Source organism: Lissotriton vulgaris, chromosome 3_1 (assembly GCF_964263255.1).
Source record: "Lissotriton vulgaris chromosome 3_1, aLisVul1.2, whole genome shotgun sequence".
NCBI classification, from domain to species: Eukaryota; Metazoa; Chordata; class Amphibia; order Caudata; family Salamandridae; genus Lissotriton; species Lissotriton vulgaris.
This window is the reverse complement of record NC_141689.1, coordinates 512,770,840-512,789,619: the sequence shown is the minus strand read 5'-3', so window position 1 is coordinate 512,789,619 and position 18,780 is coordinate 512,770,840. Positions and strand designations below refer to the sequence as shown.

Genomic DNA, 18,780 nt, shown 5'->3' with positions numbered 1-18,780 from the left:
ATATAAGGGCCCGTCTTTCTCATCCAAAGATGACAAATTATCCAATATGCGGCATTAAGACAACGCCTACACCTTCACCTATGGTAACGCATCACATCAATGCTGCTCCAATAACTTCACTGGTTCCAAAGGGCCAGACACTCAAACTACAAAGCACTCTGCATTTCTCAATTAGACATCTACGACATGAGCATAATCTTCATGCAAGAAAACCTTCAAAAGTACTAATTGAATAGAGCTCTTTTCCTCTGGACTGACGCTTCAACTGATCCTTGCCTACAGGCAGAAATGGACCAGTGGAACAGAATGAAAAATTTCCTGGCTATCGTAACAGAAGGTTTCAATTCTATTAAGTACTCGGAGGCAAGGATTATGCCTTCTCTCTTCACTTTTATTAACAGCTGCCAAAAAAACATATAACAACTACATTTCCTATGAAACCTTGGGAAAAGGTAGTAAGAAGCAAAACTGTCCAATCAGTAGCAGACTTGGATCCTCCATTCAGGGGCATTGCAGACCAAGATACTCTGTCCCTACTGGCTTCCCATCCTCTTTTGAAGTGCGAAGTCAGCCGGTAGCTCACATTCATGACTCTTGTTTGTTTGTTTTAGATCCTACAAGAAAACCAGGAAACATCATCAATTATTCAGACAAGGAAAGCCTGTGGATAAAATCAGTGAGACGTAAAGCAATTACATTACACTATTGTTCCAAACAATACAGTGTTTAAAACAGTTTTACTTACTCTGATATGTAGAGGGCAATGTTCATCTGAAATCTCTAGGGTGGGATAATCCTCGCCTCCAAGTACTTAATAGAATTGAAACTTTCTGTTATGATAGCTAGGAGATTTTTCATTCTACGTCAGGACTGGAGGTGAGGATTATGCTAGTTTAAAGCTTGCTCACCATGAGGTGGGCCATATCCATCACAGGCTTGAAGTAGAACCTTTTAAATGTGGAATTCGAAGACCAGTCCGCTGTGTTGAGGATGTCCTCCAAACGGGCACCTAAGCCAAAAGCCTTAGATGCCATGACCCGTCGAGTTGAGTGGGCTACAAAATCATTAAGGATAATTCCTGCCTCTTGCATAACCCATCTAACCCATCTGGCTATTGTGGGGGAAGATACTGCTTTAAAAGGCTTGCATAACGCAATAAGGAGTTGCCGCTTTCCCAAGGAACGGAATTCCTCCGTCATTTCCTCATAAGCCTTCAAACAGCGGACCACATACAGCTTCGGGGAGTCTGGGAATTCCAGATAGATGATCACTCTTGTGTGGCACTTTTTCCATCTGTGAAGGATGAAAGTCACCCCATTAGGGGTGAACAGGCTGCTTGTGATATCCAACGCTCCCACATCTGAGACGCGGCAGCAGCAAATGAGTCAGAGCAGCATGGCTAGTTTGGCAGACAACTCTTTCCGCAACAGAAACCGATTAGGTTGCCAGGACAGAAACAGGTTGAGAACCTGATTCACGTCCCAAAGGGATGAGTACCAGGGTTCCGGAGGAAGGGACATTCTGATGCCTCGTAGGAGCCTACAAACAAGAGGATATTCTCCAACCGCCGAGCTGTTAAGCAGTATGTGGCCGGCTGAAATGGCTGATCGAAAGGTATTTATCGACCTGTAAGCGAATCGCTCCAAGGCTAAATGGGCCAGGAAATTCAGAATATGGACTACTCCTGCGCCCATGGGATTATGACTCTGTCGCATAAACCAACAGGACTATCTGTCCCATGCGGACATGTACTGCTTGACTGTACGGTCGCCCAAGCCTTGGACATGAATGCTTCAGCTTTTTCTGAAAGGCCTGGGACTTCCCATCATCTCCTGTAATCCATCATGCCATGAGCCACAACGAGTTCTCCACAATCATAAGAATAGGAGCTCAATTGGGACTCAGGAGAAGAGACGGAAACTGGGGGAGTAGGATTGGAGAATCCCAAGAAAGTTCCAGAAGAACTGAAAACCAAACTTGTGTTCTCCACAGAGGAGTGATCATTATAATCTCTGGCCATTGTCTCCTGACTCGGGCCATCACCCTTGTTATCATCGCAAATGGAGGGAACGCATATCCCTGCTCCAGACTCCAGTCTTGAAAGGCATCCGTGGCCACTGCCAACGGATCCGGCCTCCAGCTGAAGAACCACGGAAGTTGATTGTCTAATATCGAAGCAAAAAGGTCCATTGAAAAAGGACCCCAAATGTCATTCAAGGTCGGGACCGAGCTTCCAGAAACTGGAATCCCTGAAGTTGCGGGATTGGAAGTCCGCTCGCAGGTTCTCTCGACCGGGAAGCTACCCGCTGTGACTGACACCTGATGTTCCAGGCAGTACTGCCAAAAGCCGGTGGCCAAGCCCGAAAGGGCTTTGGATCTCATGCCCCTAAACGATTGATATATCGGACTGCAGAGATATTGTCCATCTTTAAGGGGACAGAAGACTGGACGGAGTCTCTCGTACAACACCGAATGGCGAAAGAGCTTGCCAGGAGTTCTAAGCAGTTGATATGTAACCTCTGTTCTTGAGGAGGCCACAATCCACCTGTGGAACACTCACTGCATCTGGCCCCCCAGTCTTGTCTGCTGACAACGGATTCTATCACAAAGTCTGGGGCAGACCCGAATATTGCCCAGCCGTTCCAGGCATCCATGTGTTCTATCCACCATGTGATCTCCTCCTGGGTTTCCTCTGACAGAGGAACTTTGTAAGAGTAGGGACGGCCTCTCTGTAAGTGAGTTTCTTTGAGGTGTTGAATCGCTCGATAATGTAGAGGGCCCAGGAAGAAGGCCTGGATGGAGGCGGAGAGAAGACACACAATCCGGGCCAATTGTGTGACTGAGATCTGAGGTTTTGTGAGGGAATGTCTCAATTTTTGATTAATTTTTGAAATCTTTCTGGTTGGAAGACTGAGAGTGGAGGAAGTGTAGGACCCGGAACCACTCCACAGGAATACTCGTCCTGCCGGCTTTCCCCGTATTACGGGGCATCTAATGTTTGGGGAGCCTCCACACTCCCCGTGATTTGTCAAGTGGACGCCTATACCACACAGCGACCTGCGGTTCACCACCCATTAACTTCAGCCCTGAGGAGTCGCGGAATTATTGTATTCCTTTGCGACAAAACACGTGTCGGCTGGCCATACAAATACAATAAAAGAGGAGCCGAACTACTGGTGGTCTTTTTTCCAACGTCGGAAATTTGAACTTTTAAGTGTCCATTGAGACACCCATTTTCTGTACTTTCATAATTTAGTGTGCAACAGGTTTTTTGTTTACCTTTGTGTAGCGTGTGTTTCTCATCACACGTTCTTGGAGGGGTTATAGGGCTTCTCCCCTCACCAGTTTGCACCTATACATCACCATTGCCATCCCGGAAGGCTATAAGATCATTCGCAAGGACCGTACCGGCCACACAGGAGGAGGCATCGCTATCGTCCATAAGAAATCCATCCGCATCTCAACCAGCTCAGACGCCAATCTCGCCAACACTGAACACCTTCACATCCAAATCCACATCGACCCCAAGACCACACTCAGAGGCACCCTCTTTTACAGGCCACCAGGACCCCGCGCACAATTTAGTGAAGACATCACAGACTTCATCACTCCACACGCGCTCCCCTCCGAGGATTACATCCTTTTGGGAGACCTCAATTTTCACCTTGAAAAGAACAACGACCGCAACACCACCACCCTTGTGGACAACCTCGCCAACCTCGGACTCAAACAACTTGTCACTACCCCCACCCACATCGCAGGTCACACACTCGACCCTATCTTCACCTCCAGCAAACATGTCTCCTTCAGCCACACCACAGCTCTCCTTTGGACTGACCACAGCTGCGTTCACTTCACCTACAACAAGCCCCCATCCAACAACCACCCCCAACCCACTATGCAAAGAAACTGGAACAAAATCACCATCGACCAGATCTCCTCATCGCTTCTTCAAAACCCCCCAGCCCTCTCCTCAAACCCCGACCAAGCAGCCACTAACCTCACCCAATGGTTATCCTACAGTGCCGACATCCTAGCACCACTGAAAAAACGACAAATCAAACTAGGCAGCAAGAAGGCCTCCTGGTTCAACGATGATCTTAAGAAATCCAAGAAACTCTGCCGCTCCCTGGAGAAGGCCTGGAAAAAAGACCCAACCACCAGCACCAAGGACGCCTTCAAAAACGCCACCCGCATACACCACCAACTGATCCGAAATGCCAAGAAAGCCGCTTTCAAGGACCGACTAGATAACAACGCCCGCAACAGCAAGGAACTATTCAACATCGTCAAGGAATTTACCAACCCCTCAGCCAACTCCAACGACATCACCCCCTCTCAAGCCCTCTGCGACTCCCTAGCCTCATTCTTCCACAACAAAATTGCAGACATCCACAACAGCTTCGACAACCGACCCGAAGACCAACCCACCCAACCCCCTGCAGGACCCCCACCCCCCCTGAACATCCTCAATGACTGGAAGCCAATCTCCACTGAGGACACCATCCGGCTGATGAACTCTATCCACTCAGGATCCCCCACAGACCCTTGCCCTCACCACATCTTTAACAAAGCAGACTCCATTATAGCACTGCACCTCCGAGACGTCATCAATTGCTCCCTCAACTCCGCAACCTTCCCGGAAAGCTGGAAATATGCCGAACTCAGCGCCCTCCTGAAGAAACCCACAGCTGACCCCACCGAACTCAAAAACTACCGCCCTATCTCACTCCTTCCATTCCCGGCCAAAGTCATCGAGAAAGCGGTCAACAACCAGCTCGCCGCATTCCTCGAAACCAACAAATCCCTCGACTCCTCACAATCCGGCTTCCGAGCCAAGCACAGCACTGAAACCGCCCTCATCGCAGCAACAGACGTCATTCGAACCCTACTGGACAATGGAGACACAGTCGCCCTCATCCTCCTCGACCTCTCCGCAGCCTTCGACACGGTCTGTCATAACACCCTGCTACAACGCCTCAGAAACGTCGGAATCCAAGGAAAAGCACTGGACTGGATCACCTCGTTCCTCACCGGAAGAACCCAGAGAGTCCGCCTCCCACCATTCAAGTCAGAGGCCACTGAAGTCATCTGCGGCGTACCACAAGGATCTTCACTCAGCCCCACCCTCTTCAACGTATACATGAGTCCCCTCGCGGTCATCGCACGCCAACACAACCTCAACATCATCTCCTACGCCGACGACACTCAACTGATCCTCTCACTCACCAAAGACCCGAACACTGCCAAAACCAACCTACATGAAGGAATGAAAGAAGTAGCCGAATGGATGAAGCACAGCCGTCTGAAACTAAACTCAGACAAAACAGAAGTCCTCATCCTAGGCACCTCCCCCTCCGCCTGGGACGACTCCTGGTGGCCAGAGGCCCTTGGAAAAGCCCCCATCCCGACGGACCACGCACGGAACCTGGGCGTCATCCTGGATTCCTCACTCTCGATGAACAGGCAAGTCAACGCCGTTTCTTCATCTTGCTTCAACATTCTTCGCATGCTCAAAAAAACATTTTGCTGGATCCCCACCGAAACTAGAAAAACGGTCACCCACGCTCTGGTCACGAGCCGACTTGACTACGGAAACACCCTTTATGCCGGTACCACCGCAAAACTCCAGAAAAAACTCCAACGCATCCAGAACGCTTCAGCCAGGATCGTATTAGACATCCCGCGTAAAGAACACATCTCTGGTCACCTGAAAAACCTCCACTGGCTCCCCGTCAATAAGAGGATTACTTTCCGGCTCCTAACCCACGCACACAAAGCACTCTACGAAATCGGACCCGAATGCCTCAACACACGACTGTCCTTCTACACCCCCTCCCGCCAGCTACGATCCTCCAACCAAGCCCTTGCCACTGTACCTCGCATCAACAAAACCACCATGGGAGGTAGATCCTTCTCCTTCCTGGCAGCTAAAACCTGGAACTCACTTCCCTCTCACCTTCGCCTTACTCAGAACCACCTAGCATTCAGAAAGCAACTTAAAACATGGATATTTGACAAGTAATTCCCCACCCTTCTTCAAGCGCCTTGAGACCCTCTGGGTATGTAGCGCGCTATATAAATTTATTGACTTGACTTGACTTGACTATTGTCAATACACCAGCATTGACACCTTCTGCGCTTTAACCGTGAGCAGTGCGCCCAGTATTTCCCTCACTCTAAAAAACCCTGTCCTCAATTGAATCATAGTGGGCAGCAGCATGATCGTACAGCCGTTAGGCGTCTTCCTCAGGCAACACACAGCTCTGGAAACTACGGCGTGCCGTTCGATCCTCTCCGGGATTCGAATGCGCACTCCCCATTGAGCACAGACTCCGGCGCCCCTTGGTGGCGGGAGGTCAGCGCCGAGCCTCAGAACCAGGCAGAGAAGACTGCACAGGAGAGGAAACGCTCCCTAGTCAGAAAACACTAATATGAAAACGAAGAAAAAACACAAAGATACGGCGGAGCCGCCTAGGAAAAGAAACAATCCTGCAACCAATTAAGGCATTGGATGCCTACACATGACAGCACAAATAACTTGTAAAGCAATAGTCAAGTAACTACCACAATAGAAACTTTAAAAAAAGTAAGCATGGGCGAATTTTGCAAATCTCGCGTTCGCGAATTTTGCGGATTTGCGAACTCGCAATCCACAAAATCCGCGAATTCTCGCGAATTTGCGGATTTTTTTTTTGTGTTCGCGCGGGTTTCTGCCAGTTCGCGAGGGTTTTGTACAATTTCGCAAACGCGAACTTACCTGTCGGGTCGCAAGTTTTGCGAACTTGTTGTTTCTACGTGTCCAGCCTGTTTGGAACACTCTTCTTCATCACTGCCACTCTCTGTCACCACTGCCACTCTCTGACTACTCATGCCACCCTCTGGCCCACCCATGCCACCCTCTGTTTCCTCACAGCACCCTCTGGTTGTCCAGTGTACATTATTGTGGCAAAGCAAAGCACACCTTCCCTGCCTCAAGTGACCTGAATTAATTTGGGGCTGATTAATGTGTCACAGAATATTTTTTTAGCTGGCACCTGCTTCTTTAGTGCTTCCTGATTAGTGATCTTTTGCACTTGCTAAGTGCTTTCATTGTTGCAAAATTAGTTACAACACCTGCCCTGCCCCAACTGACAATAATGAATTAGGGGCTGATTAATGTGTCACTGGATTTGAACTTCCAGCCTGGCTCCTGCTTGTCTGCTTTAGCTGTAATTTAGGACCTTTGTGTAACTATTCTGAGGGTCAGAGCAGGGTCACATAATAGTTGCAAGTAGGCAACTGAACTCTGGAGGGGCCCCTCAGGAAGCACTACAGGAAATGGCTACTAATGATGAGCTTGAACTTTTGAACCTGGTAAGTAGTTTCAGTTTTGCTAAGATCGTATTTCTGCAATTTAGCGCTTATTCGCGGGGTGCGAAGTTGAACTGGGAAGCCGCGAACTCACGCGAACAGTGCGAGCAAGCCATAAAATCCGCTGCTCGCGGATTTGCGGATTTTGCGGGAAATTCGCGAATCTCGCGGATTGCGAATTTACCGAAAATCCGAAAAATCCGCGAGCGTAACGGATTTTCCGCCCATGCTTAATAAAAAGTGTGTATAAAATAATTACATTACAATGCAATAAAGTTTAAACCCAACACAGCGCATTATGAAAGGAGCAAAAACACTAAGCTCGGCTGCACAGCAGCGAAGAACGAGGATGGGAAGCCAGTGGGGACAGAGTACGTTGGTCTGCAATGCCCTTGATTGGAGGATCCAAGTCTGCTACTAATTGGACAGTTTTGTTTCTTACTACCTTTTCCCAAGGTTTCATGGGAAATGTAGTTGTTATATGTTGTTTTGGCTGCTGTTAATAAAAGTGAAGAGAGAAGGCATAATCCTCGCCTCCAGTCCTGACACAGAATTCTTCTTACAAGCAGCAAAATGATTGCATTTCCTTATGGAAAAGACAAAAAATATCCAAAATCTCTTAAAATTGAGGAAGGTGGTTAAGATGTAACTTTTCCCCAAACAGAATATGCAGGCTCACACCTACTTATAAACAGATCCATTTCTCCACACAAATATATCAGATGCTTTTGACAATACCCACCCAACTATTCGTGCCTCCTACACCCACATGAATGGCAGACAATACAAGAACAATCCGCTACTCGTAATAAACAATATAAAAAAAAACGCCTCTCGTAGGCCACAATCACAACCCATACCCTCCAACCAGCACAGCTTGCATGTCCTTTAATGACATTTATAGTATGAGACTTTCCTTTGTTTAGTCACTTTTGACGAGCTCAGATTAGTTAATTCTGTGGTATAGAAACTAATTAGTATGTGAGCTGGAGGCAGTGTGGCTCTTTCTCTTAAGGGGTGGTCTTAGTGACTCAAAGGAGGGCCTTTAGATAAGGGTAGGTGTGTACCCTGATTCTAGTTTTGTTTGCCAGAGTTTTGTCACGTGGCTGATTTTGAGTTTTGCAAAGTGATTTGTTGAACCTAGCAAATCAAAAATCCTTTGCCTCAGAGCACAAATGGCAGAAAAGAGAATGACATATTTGAACCAAAACCTCGACGACCCTAAAGAACATTGACAGGCATTCCATGTCCCAAATACTACAATTCAAAGCCTCGGAAACTGCACCTTAAACCTTCCTCAAAGAGGAGCATAGATTACACCACAGGCCCAAGTAATGTGCAACCGGTCTTTCTCCATGACTATAGGAGTGCCTTCCCAGTGTGTTCTTGTAGTCTGAGTGCCTGCCATTTATTGCAGTATTACACTTATACTTGTATTGTGTACTTTTTTATAACATGCACACGTCACTTTTCCTCGTGCAATTTATCGTTTGCTACCTCTTGTATTTTGTTTGCCTCTGATACATGCACAATTGCCACCATTGCCTCATGTAACGCACGTTTGTTCTTGTGTTTTGAGTATCTGCATTTTATTGAAGTTTTTATACCTCTATTTTTACTTTGTACGCTTTTGTAACATGCACACACGTCACTTTTTTTTTCCTCATGTAACGTATCGTTTGCCACCAATTGTATTTTGTTTGCTCTTGATACATGCACAATTGTCACTATTGCCTCGTGTAACGTGACGTTTGCTTTTGTAACATGCTCACTTGTAATGTTCTCCTTATGTATCATTTCAGTTACTATTGTGAAGCGCTCTGGCAGCTTCGGGTTAAGTACGCATAAAATAAATTTAAAAAAAATAAATAGCGTGTCCCGCAGCCAAGGGCAGATACACTGGAGGCGCGGCCGTCCACCCTCGAGCTGCAGTGCCCGCGGCTGCCAGCAGGTGTCACTGTGCTGTGCTAACCTGAATAACGGGGCCGTGAGTGAGACGCCGTGGGAAGTGCCCGTGTGCCGCCGGCTGAGAGGAGTAGGAGGAGGGTGCTGCCGGGCTCACACGCGCACTCACGCCGCAGGCTCAGCAGAGCTCCGGGAGCAGCGCGGCGCAGAGCGCAACAGGCGGGGGCAGAGCTCGGCGGAGGCCCGGAGAGGACCTCGGAGGAGAGCCCGGCTCGGTCATTGGTTGCGGGAGCAGCTGCTGAAGTTTGGGCATCAGCGCAGACACAGGATGCAGCATGAGGAGCTGCGCGCCTCCCTGCTCCGACCCCGCTATGGCTGTAAGTAAAGCAGATAGTAGGCTGGCGCCCCCACATCAACCCTGTGCTATATATCCCTGCATTATCAAGGAGAGCCTGTGGTTTTACTTTGTGTACCGGGGGTGTTTTGTGCTTTGCTACCCCGCTCAATGTATGAAAGTGGTTTTAAATGAGTTGTGGCCCCTCCTGTGCGCCCTCAAGGTGCGACTCGTGAAGCCCCACTGCAAGTCAAGGGGTGCAGGCGTGGGGGCTGCTGGTCTGCGGAAGGTCACGCGCATTGAGTCACAGGTGTGCTGCGGCTTCCTCGGGCGCAAAGCCCTGGCAGGTGGGTCTGTAGATTGCCTCTGCGGGCGCGGGACTCCCTCTCCTCGGTGGATCAGCCGGGATCCTTCACGGTGTGTGCCGCCGCGAGGGAGCCGTGCAGAAGAGTTTATCCTCCCCATCCCTCCCCCCCCAATCCGTGGGTGGAGGCACGGCTCATCTGACCCGAGCATCCGGTGTGTGATCTCCCAGGGTGCCCGCGGCAAGTCACACGTGGGATCCCCACCGGAGATCTGCGCTGCGGGGCTCCCTCTCAGGCTCCGGTGAACCCCGCAGCTAAACCTGCTGGAAGAGGTGCTGATCACATTCATGAACATGTTAGTCCGGGCTGCACGCCCTGGTAGCACCGCACGTGACACTTTAAGACAGTGCAGACCACACACTGTCCTATCTGCACCTTGCAGCAAGAAAGCTGGGGCTGCCCTGCTTGTTTTGAGGGAGTTTGTCGCTGTGGGCGATGGTTTTACATGTTCCACTGTCTCTCTGAGACAGGAAGCACATGCGCGCGGAGTGAAGGGATGGGGGCCACAGTACCTGTAAGGCCTGCCGTGGCCCCTGCGGAAGAGCCCCCAGAGCTGCTTCGTGTCACCCGCCCCCAGGCAGCCCTGGTTTCCGGTGATTCACGGCTCCGTCTGCCAGAGACACGTCCCGGCGGCCAGGTCTGTCGCCGGATATCACAGCAGAATAATGCCTGCTGCTGGGCCAATGCTGCGCGCTTCAGGGCCCTCGCCGCCTTTTTAAATAACGAGCCGCGTTTAACATAATTACCCATGCCTTTACCTAGGGGAGGCAGTGCCGTGTGTGAAGGCAGACCTGCCGTGCGTGTGGGAATGTAAAAGCGACACAGTATTTTCATCATGACAGATAGAGTTCGTAGCCTGTGACCCCCGGATGCGAACTTAATCACGTTTTTTGTATTTTCTCTTGCCCTGTGTGTGCTCTTTCTGTCTTCCCGGTCCTCCACGCAGTGTTGTTTCAAACAACCCATGACAGGGTGTGACAAGACAAACAAAGGCACCGCCTCCTTGCCCCCCTTGTCACCTCCACAGCCAGTGTGCACTGCAGGGCCTCCCTGCACCCCCCCCCCCTCCCCCCTGCGAGGTGATTTAAGAGTGCCCGCCAACGCACAACAGTGCATCATGAAATACTGTCCGGGACAGCAATGTAAGGTGTTTTTTCATGCGAGCTATAACCTTTCTGATAAAACCATAATGCATATGGTTAGCCGCTTCCTAAAACCTGCTCCAGTCATCCCTGTTAGTGAGTTGGAGTTTAGCAGGCCGACGTGTTTATAGTCACTGACATGGAGCTTAGGTGACCAACACACGTTCCTGCAGAGGTTTGGTTGGAAAGGCCTTCATGTCAGACCCGGAGTAAGGATATCTATCGCCTGTGAGGCAAGAAACGTGTCCATGTCTCTGAAACCAGAACATTATTCGACTTGAACTAAAGCCCCTTTTCTGGGAGTGTGCAACCCTTGCTGTTCCAGTTCCTGGTGCCAACACCCAGGAGGTGTGGAGTAACATTTTACACACAGGGCCCTCGCCCTAGAGAAGTTAATAGCTTAACTGGGGTTAAAGTCAAGCACGTGGTTGTCATGATGCTGAGTGTGTCGGTCCAGAGTCTGATCACAGCCAGGAAGTGTTCTGAAGGGCTGCGTTTAAGAAAGGCAGATACTGTTTTGTGCACCCCAGATTGCATTGTCATGCGTGGAGAACGCCACCTTCAATCACATAAATACAGAGCCATGGTCTGTTGAAGGTCATTCAACTTCTGTGACACTGAAGCTTCTGCTTCACTGTCATTGGAGGATGATGTGTTTGCTTGTTGTGGGTTATTTTATCATTTATCTTCAGAATGCCATTGCAGAGTTCTGTGCTTAGTACTTATTTGATGATGCTTCTGAACCTTTTCGATGCAATGTACTTTGATGCGGGCTGCAAGTTATTTTGCAGTGCGCTTATTTACTGGCTTTGGTCATTAGGGGGTTCTGCTTGCTGAAGTTCTATTTATGATGTGCATTTACAGTTTTATTGTACGGTGTCCTGCTTGCTGGCTATGAGTTGTCAGGTGATGTGCTTTTACAGTGTATTGCAGGGTGCTGTGTGGTTTATTTTATGATGCTTCGGTGCCTATGTATGGCAGGTTACTGTACCTGTGGGTTATATTATGATGCATCAGGAGTTTGTCCTTCTTGTGCTTGCTGTCTATGTTCTTTTATGATGTGCCTGTACCTTATCATAGCGGAGAGCTCTGTTTGCTGGATTTATTATGATTTATCTATGATGTACCTGTGCAGTGTGCATTGCTAGCTTGTTGTACGTTCTTTTGTAATGCACCAATTTACTTTAGTCGGGGGTCCTCTGGTACCCCGTTCTTTTGACGCATCCTTATAGCATTCTTACAAGTTGATATGACATCCGGTTGTATGTAGTTTTTCAGTACTCTTTTTTTTTTTCTTTTCTACGTGTCTTTGAGTGCTTTGCATGGTAGATGTGGGTTATTTTAAGATTCATAGATTCAGCGCCATTGCGAGGTGTTCCTCCTGTTGGTTCTTTTATTGTGCCTCTTTACAGTATCGTATACTGCCGGGTGCTTTGCTTGCTTGCTCTGTATTCTGTATTGATGCACTTGTTTAGTGTCATTGGAGGGTTCTCTGCTTGCCTGATGTGGGTTATTTTGTGATGCACCTGTACAGATGAATGCATGGTGCTATTTTTCTGTCTCTGTGTTCTTTAGTGATGCACCTGTGCGGTGTGTGGTCCTACCTGGCTTTGCTCTTCTGTGAGGCACCTGTACAGTGCATTTACTGGGTGCTCTGCAGGTTGGTTGTGGCTTCTTTTGTGATACTCCTGTTGAGTGTGGTTCCAGAATGATCTGGTTGTGGTTCTTTTATGATGCACCTGTGAAATGTCATTGCAGGGTATCCTGCTTGCTGGCTGTGAATTATTTAGAGATGGATCAGTACAGGGCCATTGCAAGGTGCTGTGCTCGCTGGTTTTAAGTTCTTCTGACATACCTGTATATTTCTTTTCAGGGTTGTCTACTTCCTTCTAAATGAATGCTCTTGAAATGGCAGTCTTTCTATAAAGTGTCCTTTATGATAAGTACACTTCAATGTACTCAAATGCGTTTAATTGGACATGCCAATCTTTTACAAATGTGTTCCTTTTCACAGTAAGAGCACATTGTCCCCTTACTGTTTTTGGTTTTTTAGCAATTTAGTTATGCAGTGCTTGCTGTTCAGAGTAAGGAAAAAAGTAGGACTTTGGAAATACCTACTTTCACCCAGTGCCTGGATTCTGGGTTGAAGCTAGAGGTGGGCGAGCAAACAAATTAACAGGGAGAGCCGAACTCCGGGTCTGACTGCGCTCTAAGAGCCCGTGCATGGGCCGAACCCCGAAAAGGCTTGGTATACAAACTGTGTAACGAACCCCAGATATAAATAAGAAAGACTCTTCAAAATCCCTCCCCAAACTGTCTTTCTTTAACATGCAGAAGATTTTTAAACTCGTACATCATATAATGTCACTGCATTGAGAGGCTTGCTATGTTACATGAGTTTTATAAAGCGCTTGTTCACCAGGGAGGTTTCTTGGCGCTGGACAGTAGAAGTTGGCATATGGCTAGAGAAAATGTAATCATAGGCTTGACGAAAGAGCCAAGTCTTCTTCAAGAGTTTGCGAAAATGCATGTCATTCGTGGTAGATCGAGTCTCTGGGGGCATGGGATTTCAAGTCCTATGGGCCAATACAACAAATCTAGACCCACCTATTCTCTTCGGGTTGAAACTGTGAATTCTGAGGATGTTTTTGTATCTAGACCTGAGGTTACAGTTCAGTACATATTTTTTTAACTCGAGATGATAGAAAGACAGGACATGTTCCATTTAGGCCTTTATTAAAAGGGACACTTTTTAAACATGAACTTAACAATAGTCATGGCCCCCACCGCACCACGATAACAAAGCCAGTAGTGAATTAAGAAAGTATACAAAAAAGTGATGGATGGAATGTTTGAATTAATATCAGCCACAGTAATTACTCGGTTGGCATCCCAGTCTATTGTTCTTTTGCACATAATGCCTCCTTAGTTTTGACCCAGCCATATGCAAAGCAATCTTGACCCTGCTCCAGTGGGAACAGTTCAGCCCGAACTATAAGGTGAGGCCCTCCCTGAACCGAAACACAAGCAATCCAACATTGTTAGGGTTTATCAACCAGTTTAAGATTGGTTCCTGTGACAGTGTGCACAGGAACCACACCCGGGCAATGCAAACACACTAAAGTTTACAAAAAAGCAGTCAATGGAATGCTTGAATTAATACCAGTCACTGGATATTACTCGGGTTACATCCCAGTCCATCGATATTTTGCATTCCATGCAGGCACAATTTGGACGCAGCCATATGCAAATTAGTCTCTAATTAAGAGACAAGCCCGTTGTAATGTGCACCGTAGATGCTGGGTTGGTTTTTACATGGAGAAGCATGATAGTCTATTTAAATTGGACACGAGAAGTTCTTGTATAGTACAGAGCCTGAACGTACATATTTCAAAGTACTCTTAAAAGCAACAAGGATAAAAGGAACCATGGTTAAATTAAATATTTGCCTAGAATCACATAATTAGGTCAAGTGGGGAAGCCGGCAAAATCCAAGGGTTTCCTTTTTCACGTTGTGCCACTGGATGGATATGTCTTTCTCTCTCCTGTTTTAAATGAAAACTCGATGTTTTTTTTTTTATTTTATGGGGCATTGGGTTAGAGCGTGGGTGGCAGGCAGCAGCCACATGAAATCTCGGTTCGTTTTGGGCTTGTGGGTCCAAGAGGACGATGAGCTAGAACCAGGCATCTGTCTTGAGTTTTCAGTGCTCACCCACCTCCTATTAAAACCCAGTTGTCAAGTCACAAAAATATATACCTGTGTCCTTGAACATTGCAGTGGATTCATTTTTCAAATGTTCTCCTTGTGCCATGAGGCCCAGGCAGGCCTTTTATTGTACCAGGCATTTCCCTGTTGGGATTGGGCCCTTGGAGGCCGGTTTTGAAAGTCCAGGGCTGAGTTTGTTTGAGTCAGTGGGGGATGGAAGAAAGAAAACGACTAGGGAGGGTGAGGAGAGAGAATAGATAGTGGGGAAAAAGTGAGATTGCAGAAGAAGACGAAGGGAGCTGAGCTGGGCCGGGTAATTTTCACCAGGACTGCTCTTGGTCCCCAGTCCCGCTCCGCTTGCCATTGAGGTTGATCATTTTTGCTTGTTTGTAAGAAAGGTTGAGCCCTGTTATTCTTGTGAAAAGCTATTCATGTGTTGGAGTAAATCCTTTAATATTTTCTGTCAATTAGTATGATGGAAGTCTTCTTCACTCCATACAGTTCCCTCTCAATGGCTCTGTGATATTTCACATTTATGGGCCTGATACCGAGTCCCTTGTTATTCCTGATTCAGTCTCTAAGTATCAATTTGGACATGTGTCGTCGTTCTACTCGGAGACATTGGAATTGTGCAGAAATGAATGAACAAATATGCCACAAACGTAACCAAATTGCGAAGCGTTAAAAGGCAAATTATGTAGCACATTGAGTGGTGGATTCTTTCGCTACCTTGTCATTTAACATAAAGCAAAGCGTGGGCCAACTTTTCCACCTTGTTAGTTTCTCTCTCTCTCTCTCTTGCCCTGGGGCTTAGTCTGAGGACAAATAAATGCCGGTCCCCAAAAATATGTGCTGGTGAACCCCACCTACAACCACCATCTCAAATGAAGCAGTAGTAGTGGCAGTCTGAGCCCCCTGCTGCTGCTGGGCATTGACCTCCATAGAATCAGCTCCGGATCTTTTATAGTTCTGTTTGTGCTCAAGGCCTCACACCTGAAACCACAGTCAGACTATGCAAAGAAAGCTCCATCGCTGTCGGCCAACCCCTTGAGGGACGTGTTCCTGAGTGGGGTGGGGCAGCCTAGTATATTTGGTTTTCAAGACCGCCTGTGCCGAGCCACTGCAAGGATGCTGGGGCACAAGGCATGTAAAGAGAATGCCCCCTGTCTCCTTTTGAGGAGTTGATGGCCATACTTGTGATGCAGTGGATGCAGGAAGCCTTGTGGCTGCTACAAGCACTGAAGAATATCAGGAGCCTGTGGGAAGTGGAATCCAGACGAATGCGATTGGAAGTACCTCTGCGCGGCATTCATTCAGGCCCTTCCAAAGTTAGGGCCCTCGTTACCGGCGATCAGCCTCCATCTTCTGTTGAATGTTTTTGTTGGATGGGGAGTCTGCTTAGTACATTTAACGTTCCTAGTTGGAATTTTATTGTGGTGCTGGATTTTGATGGTCCCATGTCTCAATAAGCCTCGTGGGTGGTGCCCAGGACTATAAATGTAATACTGGAATCTGCAAGGAAGTAGAAAGGTGCTTCTGAGGCTGATTTCACGTAGCCTTTTTTCCAGAGGCTAAAACAGAGTTTGGCAGCATAGTTTTGTAGTTTTTATAAGGTGTCTATTACTTTTCGTGGAACCAGTTGGGCAACAAAACTTTAGGAGCCTCTCTGCAAAGTAAATAGAGAGGGCCCCGCGCTCCAAACTCGGTTAGAAGCTCTCTGGCCAGGGGCCCGTGCAGAGTTCCAGGGGGGCCCCTGGGAGTTTGCGGGGGCTATTGCTACACCACTGTGTGGAACCCAGTGTAAGCCCCACTAGAGTACGTAGTCCAGTTGACCCATTACCTAGGTTTTTCTCCGGTCTGCTCATTGGTTAGTTTGCATGATTGTCTGTATCTTCCATGGTAAGGGTAGTTGCAAGTTTGCTCCACTAACTACAGCATTAACTTTTAGTGCAAATTAGAGATGTGTATCAAATATCAGTCACCGTTTAAAAAAAAAAAGTTTTTGAAATATAATTATCGGATGCCAAGCCCTTGGACCAGTCAAAGAGACAGTTGTCATTGTCAGGTCCACCTGGTATCAGGATTTCTGATCCATTCAAGCAAGAGACTTTTTAGTTGCTCCAGTAAAATCTGTGGTTTAATGACAGCTTTGTTGCTAGATGTTGGATGGGTAGTCTTGTGGGGACAATCACTGGTGAACAATCTATCCCAAATTCTTTCTTCTGCGATGGGCTAGTGTGCACCAAAGCCCCGATTACCACGGTTTCATGGCGTTGCTGCTTACCGAGTGCAGCAGAGAAAAATATATTTGTTTCTTTTTCCAAGCTCTGTCTTCGGCTTCTCCTGTTGAGTATGCAGCACTGCCTGTTGTGCAGCATGGAGAGGTACATTGCATTGTTGATGTAGATGTAAGCAAATCCAAGAAAGGATATTAGACATATTCTTGCATCCAGATACAATGAGAGAACCCTGAACAAACAGACAACAATCTTGAAATATGTTACTAGCTGCCTGTGAGGGCACGCAGCAACAATTGCTTGCATTAGTTGTCTAACATGCATGCACCTTTACTGGGCATTGGTCACATGTACCAAATGAGAAGACAGATAATCAGCATGGTACAGACCACTGACCATACTCTACAAACTCACACCTCTCTAAGGATAGCACACTCGTCCATCAGATTCATGTCTCCTCGTTGTTGCAAGGTGAAAGTATTATGTGGCATGGCAGAAGTGCCTTACCATGTAACACTAGCATAATATACAAAGATGGTTCCTGGGTACTGTCTCAGTACACCTTCTCTCAGTCTTGGGAGAGTGGCAAAGAGTTCCTAGAAGCCACCTGCCCAAGGACTTTGAGCAACCACCTTGGACAGCTCTGGAGCAGGACTTGGAGGTCGTGGACTTTGCAGTTTGTGTCGGCTGACTGCAGGAAACTAGTTCCTCTAGCCCAAGGGAGTTTTTGGGAAGTCTGGTGTTTGCAGAGGGATCCGCCTTTCATGTGGAACCAATCTCTTGACTTGGTTGAGTTGCAATCCAGCAGGTGCAGGGTGTCTGTCACAGGTGCGGAGCTTAGCGCCTATTTTCATGGACAAGGGTCTTTTCTTGATATCATGTTGAATCTAAGGTTCTGGTGTCTGGCCTGCCCCTCAAATCCTGGATTTTGGGGGTGTTAATGGATGTGAGGACTAGTAGCCAACGGGCATCTAGTCCTGCGGCTAATCGGCCCCAGTAGTGACAACATCCTGTGGGTGTTTCACTAAAACTAGTCAGAACCTGATTTCTAGCCTAAATTCAAGATTGGTTAAGCCATCCTTGACTGTACACCTCTACTGTAACACCCTAGAGCTGTGGTCAGCCTTGTGGAGGTGGACTCTTCCTGTAAAGCTAATTTCCCGTCTGCCCACCAAAAACGGTGACTTTGAGGTGCACCGCCTCACTGGTCTTAATAACTAGCCATCCTGTGTGAGCGGAGGTATCACCTCCTGCTCACACGGGTCTTTGTCTCTGTCCTCTGGGAGTGGCACACACTCCCCATTATGAGGTCAGACTTTTGGCTTGGCGGCAAACCTTCGTAAAAGCCCGCCAAGGCACGAGAACGCTGGGTTAACTTGGTGGACTCTTTCTGAAGTGCCACCTAAATACATGCTGGTTAAACCTCAACACCACCGTCATGTCTGGGATTAAAAAGCACGGTGTTTGACACCAAACATGAAAGAAATCGGCCGTGCCATTATGGAGCTGGGCATATAGGCAAAGCCAGTATGCCTGCCCTTGTTATCTGATGGACCGCCGACCACTTGCGGGAGCATTACATTTACAATGCTACCACAGGGCAATGTATGCTTGCACATATACTTCACACATAAAAGATAACGCATCCTGCCTACCTAGGAGGCCTACCTTAGAGGTGACTGACGTATATTAAATGCAGTGAGGCAACACAGTCACACATGGTGTGTGCAGGTTAGAA

At 47.7% G+C, this 18,780-nt stretch overlaps 1 protein-coding gene across 2 annotated transcripts in view; it reads left to right on the top strand.

Moving 5' to 3' along the window:
• Positions 1-9,247: 9,247 nt before the first annotated feature.
• Positions 9,248-18,780, top strand: part of IQGAP2 (IQ motif containing GTPase activating protein 2) — a 1,114,959-nt gene continuing 1,105,426 nt past the window's right edge. Inside the window, exon 1 of one of the 2 annotated variants that reach the window (XM_086960756.1) lies at positions 9,248-9,635. In XM_086960756.1, coding sequence (XP_086816882.1) covers positions 9,587-9,635 — 49 coding nt within the window. In that variant the 5' untranslated portion in view covers positions 9,248-9,586. The remainder of the gene's footprint in view (positions 9,636-18,780) is intronic. The other variant, XM_086960757.1, reaches the window with a different exon arrangement.